The sequence below is a fragment of the Durio zibethinus genome, chromosome 10 (assembly GCF_047325235.1).
Source record: "Durio zibethinus cultivar Kanyao isolate XHJ-2024 chromosome 10, ASM4732523v1, whole genome shotgun sequence".
Taxonomy (NCBI): domain Eukaryota; kingdom Viridiplantae; phylum Streptophyta; class Magnoliopsida; order Malvales; family Malvaceae; genus Durio; species Durio zibethinus.
This window is the reverse complement of record NC_143171.1, coordinates 3,029,552-3,039,269: the sequence shown is the minus strand read 5'-3', so window position 1 is coordinate 3,039,269 and position 9,718 is coordinate 3,029,552. Positions and strand designations below refer to the sequence as shown.

Below are 9,718 nucleotides of genomic sequence, written 5' to 3'. Positions count from 1 at the left end.
AATTTTTTAGGTAAAATTTGTGAAATAATTTTTAAAATTATTTAATGAAAGTTTTAATAAAAAGTTCAAATTGATAGATCAAAAAAGTTCAATGTAAAAATCAATAATATGTAAAAAATTATTAAAAATATTATTTATAATTCAAATTTGATTAATATTTATTCAACTAAAAGAATTTTATTAAATTTTTATTAAAAATATATATCTAAAAAATTATAAAAATTTATTAAAAATTTTTAAATTTTACACACTTGATCTATTTAATAAAATTTTTTAATTTATCTATTTTAATTTTTGATTTTAAATTTTAATTAATTATTTCAAATAAAAAATTTTACTATCTTTACCTAAAAAACTTTTTAAGTCTTTGCCGTTAGCTGATAGGTGTGCCTATTTTCCTTTTAACTTTATCCCCTTTTTTAAGAAAACCATAAAACTTCGAACTTCAAAGCCTTTTTGTCTCCGTTGCATGTGAGGGAATTACAGCTAAAGTGACGTCCTGTTGTGAGCATTTTCATCTGCATCATGTGGGCTCTACATTATCTTTTTTATGATCCAACGGTGATGAACATGACATTGATCTACACAATCACAATTTCCAGTGACGCAAAGGTGCTTGGTGCACACGAGGAACCTTCTTGGAACCAATTGGAATTTGTTTTCTCCCTTGTTGTCTATATATGTACGCAAAGCAAGCAAAAAACATTAACAGCTGAAAACTTAAAAAAAAAAAAAGAAGTTTGTGATTATGGGGTTCTCAGAATCAGACCATGGATGCAAGAAGCACCCACATCACCAGCAAAAACAAGGGGTTTGCCCTTCTTGTCTAAGAGAAAGATTATCCAGTCTTTGTTCAGCTTCTTTCAACGAAGCTTCAAGAGTTGCTCCTTCATTTACTTTTTCTCCGGCTGACCACTCTTCGGCTTTCTCCTCAAACTCTGCATCCCCGGTTCGACATCGTATTTCCCATAAGCGAAACGGTTCCGGGGTGATGGGAATCATGGGATCGTCGTCTTTCATGGTAAAGGTTGGTACTAATTATGGTTTGAAGAAGAGTAGATCGATTGCTTTTGAACCAAGAAAGTTCGATGATGAAGAGGTTGAGAATGGAAAGAAGAAAAAAGGGTTTTGGTCTAAGTTGCTTCGGTTGAAAGGGAAGAAGGATGTTCTGACGCATTCAACTAGTATGAGAATGATAGGAAGAATTTTCTAGGGTTCAATTTAAATGAATGAAAGGGAACAATTTTAATAAATTGTGCATATTTTTTTTTTCTTTGTTACATAATTATGGGATTGGAATGAATTATGTTTTAGTTAACAGGTTTGAATCCTTTGATTATGGTGTTCTACGAATGATTGTTGATTATTTCTTTCTTTAATCTTTTTGAAGAAACACCAATAGGTCTTATGAATTATTTAGTAAAAAAAACCTGAAATAACCACTTAAATGAAACAAACTCTTGGTCTAAAAAAAACCTGAAATAACCACTTAAATGAAACAAACTCTTGGTCTACTGGTCTTTGAATCTTTGCCTAAACTGATGTCTTTCCATTGTTCACGCTTATCAGAAATGTTGACTTTGGATCATTTTACATCACCATCTTCATAGAATTATAGTACTACAAGTTAGAAGATTTGAGTAGAAAGAGCCGTGATTCATAATTCATATAGTACTACAAGTTAGAAGATTTGAGTAGGAAGAGCCGTGATTCATAATACAACATGATTTAGAAGCGGTCGGTCGGTTCATAAGCGACAAAAAAGTTTTTTATTCTAAAATGAGGTTTCAAAATTTCTACCTTTTTCTCAGCAAATTTTGTTGAAAACTTCAAAACAATCTAAGCAGATTGTCCACATCAAAACTATGGTTCTCGTCAATTTTGTGTGTTAAAATTTAAACCGTTTGGACTGCGACCTTTTCATTGACCATTTTTGTCGCATCGGCTGCACACTTGCTATGATGGCAACGTCATTTTGAAAAGTTCTCGAGACTATATTATACATTTACACTGCGTTTGGATTGTATTTTCGCAGAAACCATCATCACACCAATGCATAAACTTGATTTTTAAGATGGCAGAATCGCCTTCAAAATATAGATGCTTTTAGATTCTATCAGGATGTACAATATCATGTGTAGGAAGTTGACTACCTGACTACATGTTCAATTCAGATTACAGAATTTGCTAAAGTGGAACCACTTTTCTTGATATCACGGGAAATAATAACTATTTTCCCCTATTGTATTTGTTTGAAATTTCCAACTGCTGACAACCTCCCTGGACCCTGGACTCCTACCGCAAGAATTTAATGACCCATATGATCTGTACATTTCGTATGACCGTTTCTACAACAGCAACAAGCACATTTATCCAAATGAAGTTAATATCATCTCGAAGGACCCGTGATTTTGATGTCTGGCTCATTCCCATTTTCATCCTCATCACTATGGTCTATGGACGGCCGTTTTAATCTCTGGAATATCTCATCCAGGGACTCAGAATCAGATGAGTTCACGCGAGAGACCAGTTTGGTTTCCTGATTCTGGCGTAGGGGAAGAAACTTTTTGGCCTCAATATTTGCCTTAAAATTTTGAAAACCAAATTTCATTGATCGCCATGTTGAGGCCAATCCAGAGGATGAATCTCCCTTCTGGTTACCAGAGCGTGAGTTGCCTGCCTCAAGCAATGAGACCTTAGCAGAGGTTATGTTATTCTCCACTGGTTTTGGATTTGACACTTGTCGACTCTGTTCTCTTATGGCAGCATACTTGCTGCTGATGGCTTCCCTGCTTGTGCCATATTTACGGGCCTCTTCTTTCAAAGGTCTTGATGGAGACCCCTTCACACCATCAGTGGTTGTTGCCTTCATTTCAACAACAGTACGATCCTGAGCAGTTCGCATTTAGTCAGAAACTGAACGCAACTCAACTACAGATTTTAGATGAAAAAGAAAAAAACCATTCGCAGACTTGCTGGAATGAATATATAATTCATAGGAATTTTTAATAGTTGCACTACTAAAAATGTAAAACAACTGCTACTATCTTTTAAGATCAATTACGTACTGTAATATTGTTGCCAGACTCAATATCAGCACCATTGAAATTTCTTGCCAATGGGATAACTTGTTCACCAGCCTGGCGTCCTTGTTCGAGCCAAGTTCGCTCTGTAAAGAGGACATCTTATTAAATCCTGATCATTCATCTAAATAGATATTAGCAAGCAATTTAAACCAAGATAAAGAGCAGATATTAGCAGAATTCACAAATCAATGCTGCTCCTTTGTCATATAAGAATACTCCACTTTGTCATTACTAGATACAGAGCAATAATTATGTATTTTACCATCGTAACCTTTTATTGTCATAATGTGTCACATAAACAGCAAAAGCACAATCACCAACAAAAAATAATAGGTCATATCATGCAAATGTCAAATACACTTCTTAAACTGTGTATGTCCAACAGACTAATATTAGAAACAGGAAGAGTATTTATTTAGTAAACGGTGGGAAGATATTACCAACAGGCAGCATTACAATGGAGAAGAATGAAGTATTGAAATCCTTACCTTTTTGCAGGATGATTAATCCTGAGGGATCAAATCCATCCATATCATCCGCCTCAGTTTGTAATCTAAGTCTCTTCCAGTTCCCAAAGAAACCAACTACACGATCAAAGAAATTGCTAGCAACTAAAAAGGTGTATACAACCATGATAAGTGGATAAATATTGTTGAACCCTTCTCCAAAGAAAGGGACAGCATCATCAATGTTCCCCATTCGCTGAAATGAGAAGTTCAAAGATAACTATCAAAAGCTAAGCAGGAAAAGAAAGAAAATAAGAATAAATGCCTAGTTTGATGGTAAAGCACCTAGGTTCCAGTTTTTGAGCACAGTAAAAATAAAAAATAAACATAAAAATTCATAGCAAATATGACGCAGCAATATATTGTGCCAGCAAGATTTGGGAACTGGAGGTTGAGACAAGTTTTAGATCAGACATAAAACTCATAAAAACATATGATATCCAACCAATGGAAAAAGAACACCAGGAATCAAATGCTACTTCCTAAAATGACGTTGATGTTATGTACAACTATCCTGATCTCTTTATATAAATTCCAAAGATTACTAAATCAGCGTCCACTCATGAAGTAATAAGACTGAAAGCCAAATGATTTTTTTTTTTTCTCTCTTTTTGCATGGCTAATAGCGACAGACACCAAACCAGCAAATCAAGCTAGACACACTAACACATGTATTTTCCCCCTATAAACCAAAAAGGTTTAACACATTGAAACAAAATTTGAAACAAATTATGAAGATATAATGAAAAACGTTGATATAAAAAATTTTGAAAGAATAATTGAATTGCCGCTTCACTCCAATTACTTAGTCTATTACACATAATATGTGAAATGCCAATCTTGCAATCAACCAAACCAAGCCATATTTTTCTTATATTTCTTCTTAAGTTTTTGCAAGCATTGGAGTCACTGGATTTACACACAGCCAATGAATGCTATAGGAGAATTACCTTTTCAAATATGGTTTTTTTACCACCAAGGCTAATGAGGTTGAGAAAGTTGTATGAAATTGGAGGAGCATATCGAGCAACCATCCTAGTAGAGATGTTTACGAGTAAAATGAATTCCAAAGAACAAAAGGAAAAAAAAAAGCCAATAATAAGAGACCTCTGAGGAAAGACTTACGAGCATATCATGAGCAAGCTGACAGAGCTAGTCTGCCGTGGTGTTAATGAGTAAAACATTAACATTCCAACCTTGAACAAGGAATAATATGTGCAGATGCACATATACATCAGAGGTACAAATGCAAAGACCTGGAAGAATAAGTAATCAGAAGAAAAGTAAAAAAAGAAGAGGATGATGCAGAAGAGAACAAGTTATATAAGGAAATATCAAACACAGATATGATGTTAATGGCAATAGTTACCAACTCCATTCAATGGTGAGGCAATTTTGAAGTGGAAACATGCACAAGGCAAGAACGAAGATTAAAGACTATATATTGCCAAAATGACATTTTACAAGACCTATTTATAGCCAAATCAAATAATAGAATCTATATTGGAATATCTTGATGAAATTACAAGATTTGAATCTCTTTACAGGAGAAAAATGTAAAAATTTTACCTGTACAAGCACTTCCTGCTTCTTTACTGAATTTATAAGGATAGAGAAGAGAGACAGGTCAACTCCTCTTGGTAAAAGAGTAGCCTCAGCTAAAAGAATCGCTGCGGACATGATACCAAGTAAAATAGCCAAGACCTTCTCTAGTTGTTTCCTTATGATGCATCGCCAAATAAATTCTGCAAAAACATTACCATCTAATTAAAGCATTGCAATTTAGAGTATAACACATCCTTCCTTATAAGCCAAGAAAAAATAAGAAGAGAATTTAGAGTAATGATTTCAAATGATGACATCGATAAATCCTTTTTAGAGAAATTGGAAAAAAAAAAAAAGGAAAAAGAAAAAAAATGGGCCTTCCCAGAACTAAACATAAGCAAAGAATCATGAAACAAGGCAAATACTGATTCTACGACACAAAATCAAGAGAGCTCTAGTTACCTATTGTGTCTAAGAGTGTTCCTGTTTTCCCAGAGCGACCCGGTCTGAAACTCGAAACATATTTCCTGAAATGACATCATATATGAATATTAAAGGTTGAAAAAACAGAACCAGAATGTTGTGAAACTAGAATAGATAGAAGAAAACCATCCAGTTGAACTGCGACGACCGTAATTTTTTATTGTATCTTCAAGCTGAAGGGCCTCGGAGATATAGGTCATGTACTCACTGCTAGACCAACCATGTGTCAGATACAAAAAAGCAAATGTTCCAACAGTTAGATTGAAGTTTCTATGCACCCTATTCAAATCTAGGAATGAAGAACAGATCTTCCACAAGACATCAACTAAAATTTACAAAAAGAGAGGATGAATATCACCACTTTCCAAGCACATTTAAAACTGTTTGAAGATGGTGTACAACTTGGATTTCAGTATATGTTCAGGGTTGATAACAAACTGAAAGTGTAAAACCAGCATCCAGTTTACCTTTTGTACCGATAATATTCTTCTCGAGCTATTCGAAGATGACGCCTGAGTGTTGCCATTGATTTCTCATCTGAATCGTAGTCCATATCATTTTCTCCCAACCGACCACCTTGTGGCTTAAAGGATGGGTCTTCCCTAAACTGGAGCATAAAAAGTCATGCAATATTCCACAAAAAGAGAACCTTGTTCATAGAACAGTTTGCGAGCAAACACAGAAAATACCATTTGAGCTAACATATTATCAATAACATCCATGTACGGTCTCAAAGGATCACGCTTGGACATCTGATTAGATGTTGCCTGAGCAACCTGATGAAGCAAATAACCAGATAGACAAAACAAACCATAACAGTTAACATAGCAATAATCAAAGAATGTTTAGCCTCTAAGGAAAAATGAGAGAAATTGGTATTGCTGATATACTAATTGCTAAAAGCATGTGGAAACTCCAAAAGATTATCTAAACATGAGCAAATATGTATGTGCTCATGACTGAGCGCATGCGTGTGAGTGAGAGTAACAGATAGAGACCCTGACATGTATATGTGCATCTATTAAAACCATACATCAGTCTACTAGGATTCACACATATATGCATACAATTATTTGGATGCAGGTAGGTACATAGATGGGAAAGAAATTTTAAAACTATAATGGGGATAGCAAATACCACAATAGCATTTGAAAACTCTTGATGAGCTTCATCAAGCTTCACAGCCATTTTGGCAATTTTATGAGAAAGAACTTTTTGTCGGATGGTCCAATCCGCATTTCTCCAAAGGCTCTTTGGAATTTCACTCAAGCCAAAGCCAAGAAGAAATGCACCTGTAACAAGCCCAAACGTATTTGACAAGGCCATAGCTAAACCAAGGATATCACCACTCCTGTCAACAAAAAAGTTATGGAGTAACAAGATAGAAGAACAATATGTCAGCTGACAAGCAACGAAAAGTTTGTTACGTCCACTTTTCTATACTTTGTAGAATCTGTCAATTCGAAAACATATGCACGTAAAATATCTGGTATAGAAAAGCAAATTCAGCACAAAGGATATGAACAGTGAGGAAATCGATGACAGAAATTTAAGAAAAGACATACAAACATGAAACAACTTCGAAAATAATCCTAAACTTTATAAGAAAACCAAGATCATATCAGAAAGACTATAATAAAACCAACAAAAATCAGCAATTTATATAGAAAGAATAGCACACCAATTCCTGTGCATCGTGATGAGGAGAATAAGTCCCACAAGGCCAATAGAGCCCACGACCGAATAGAAGACTAAGTTGACATGCACACTAGTCTTCAATCTTTCAGTCGCGGTGAAGTCTCCAGCATCTTCAAAACCCTGAATAAGGGGCACCACAGCCCTGCTTAGAGAGATAACATAATTTAACTACATGAGGAAACACACCACAATCTGCAAAACCATATAGAAGAATAATCCCTACTCGCAACAAAATCATCCCATAACATTACCACACTAGACAAAACAACAAAAGGATAAGTACAACCATAAGTCATTGTCATTTCAAACCACATACAAAATCACAACAACATGAATACAATGAGCCGCTCTTGAACATTCCCCTAAAGAAATTGATCTAGAATGCTGTAAATTTGCAAATTCCCCGTGAATTTCAGTTCCATAAAAGGACACCCATCAATAAACAAACCATTCTAACGAACTGTAAAGAAACAAACGTACCAGGTAAGAAGAAAGGTACCCCAATAAGACCAGCTCCAAAAGAATGAAATTTGTCCATTTTCATTAGCATTTTCTGGCTTCGATATCGTCTGCACAAATTTTGATAAAATTTTCGAATTCGATTAACCCTAATTTACATAAAAAAAGACCGATCAAGTAAATAAAACAAAATCTCAGATGGAAAAAAAAATTAACCGTCCAGATATCGGCGGGGACGAGGATGATGATGGAGAGAGAACAGAACCAAGCGTATCCAACGGTGAAGAGGACGTAACGAGGGACATCGGGGCCAGCGAAATACCTCAAGGTGAAAATAACCATGCCTATGGTTAAAGGCAACGATATCAGGTAAAATACCCACATCTCGCCTTGCCTTTTCTCTTCAACGAATTTTTTTCCTTTTTCTTTTTTTTTCTACTGGAAATTTTTGCCGATCTCGGTCAGTCACGGTGGTGGTTTTGTATTGCGCGCGAAGCATCGTGTGGGCCCTGGGGTTGGGTTAGTGTTAGTATAGTCTTGGAGCTTTAACTTATGTATCGGCCCATTTGATTTAATAGTTAATGTGAAAATTTGAAATTAATTAAATTCAAATATTACATCTCCTAATATTAAAAAAAAAAAACTTATAATAATCATTTTAAATTTTTTTCACTTTATTATTAAAAATAATTAAATCCAACATAAACTGATAAATATAAACTTTTCTTTTAATATATATAGAAGAACGTAAATTGAGAATAAAAAAAAATTACAAGTATTGTTTCGAACTTTAAATATGCAAGATGAAGATGAACAAAAATGGGAAAGGTGAAACTAATGATCTTGCCCTCTTAAATTGTTTGATTTGAATAAAATTTACTTGTAATTATTTCAATCTTTGAGACCATAACAAAGTTGATAATGGAAAATACTAGTAGCATTTTATATTTTAAGCCTCTTAAGTTTCCAAACATTTTAAGCCAGTCCATCAAACTTTGCACATTAAAAATGTTGATTATCAATCACCATCCATTCCTTTTATAAAAGTGTGTTTCTATTGGTATTTATAACACAAATTGTAAGCTGATAGGATGAATAAGATAAATACATAAAATGATAAAGATAAAAAAAAAAAAAAAAAAAACCCCAGTAACTAATGATAAGTTATAGTGATCATGATGATCATGATTTGTTACAGTTTGAATAATCAGGGAAGTGATATTGATAATCACGATCAAATCATGCCTCGAACAAATCTTTAGAGACTTAATTGATATTATTGATTCAATTTAATCCATGCATATTTTTACCGTAAAAAAATTTTAAAAATGAAAAATAAGAGATTTGATCATTTACAAAGATATTATTTTTCTCTTTAATAATAGTAATATAACTTGAGTTTGCTTGTTAATTAAGAACACAAAGTAAAACTTAAATTCTTTTCCCTCCTCCAAATCCACTGCTGTCAATTAATTCGTCCTTCCCTCAATACTATACCTTCTAATTTAGGACCTAATTGATGAAGTGTATATTTCAAATGCTTCATGTAAATTTAATACATAAGGAATCTGGGTATGTCCATGTTTTGATTTTGAATTCTTTATCACATATGGGCTGCAGCTTTATAAGTAGGGTTCGCAGCCTAACCTTACCCTAACGGGTTTCGTTCCCACTTAACATCGTAGGGTAGATTTTTTTTTTTTTAAATCAAATTTGGAATCGAGTCGAATCGTGTATTGTTAAGAAAAAATCGAGATCAAATCGAATTCGAGTTTTAGGTAAATCAATCTGATATTATATAAAAATAATATTTTTAAATTTTAAATTTTTATATATTTATATTTAAAAAATAATATTTTATTAAATTCAGATTAGATTTGTTGCGATTTATATAATATCGAGTTAGATTCGGGTATAAAAAAATTTTAAAAATTAAATTGG

At 33.6% G+C, this 9,718-nt stretch overlaps 2 protein-coding genes across 7 annotated transcripts; one reads left to right on the top strand and one right to left on the bottom strand.

Moving 5' to 3' along the window:
- Positions 1-692: 692 nt before the first annotated feature.
- On the top strand, positions 693-1,318 carry LOC149516349 (protein SALT UP-REGULATED GENE A-like). The gene has a single exon (XM_089766428.1). The coding sequence runs from the start codon at positions 749-751 to the stop codon at positions 1,211-1,213; it is 465 nt and encodes a 154-aa protein (XP_089622554.1). The 5' UTR covers positions 693-748; the 3' UTR covers positions 1,214-1,318.
- A 744-nt stretch (positions 1,319-2,062) lies between these two features.
- On the bottom strand, positions 2,063-8,230 carry LOC111291745 (uncharacterized). 6 transcript variants are annotated; one of them, XM_089766427.1, is made up of 14 exons: positions 7,994-8,230; positions 7,799-7,887; positions 7,302-7,460; positions 6,758-6,971; positions 6,310-6,396; positions 6,088-6,227; positions 5,747-5,827; positions 5,600-5,664; positions 5,162-5,337; positions 4,718-4,848; positions 4,543-4,627; positions 3,575-3,788; positions 3,069-3,195; positions 2,063-2,890 (listed from the first exon to the last, which is right to left on the bottom strand). In XM_089766427.1, the coding sequence occupies exons 1-14, from the start codon at positions 8,159-8,161 to the stop codon at positions 2,869-2,871; spliced, it is 1,758 nt and encodes a 585-aa protein (XP_089622553.1). In that variant the 5' UTR covers positions 8,162-8,230; the 3' UTR covers positions 2,063-2,868. The 6 variants fall into 6 exon arrangements, with proteins under 6 accessions (XP_089622553.1, XP_022739437.1, XP_022739438.1 ...); XM_022883702.2 differs by having other exon boundaries at positions 3,069-3,169; XM_022883703.2 differs by lacking the exon at positions 6,310-6,396 and having other exon boundaries at positions 3,069-3,169.
- Between the last annotated feature and the right edge of the window lie 1,488 nt (positions 8,231-9,718).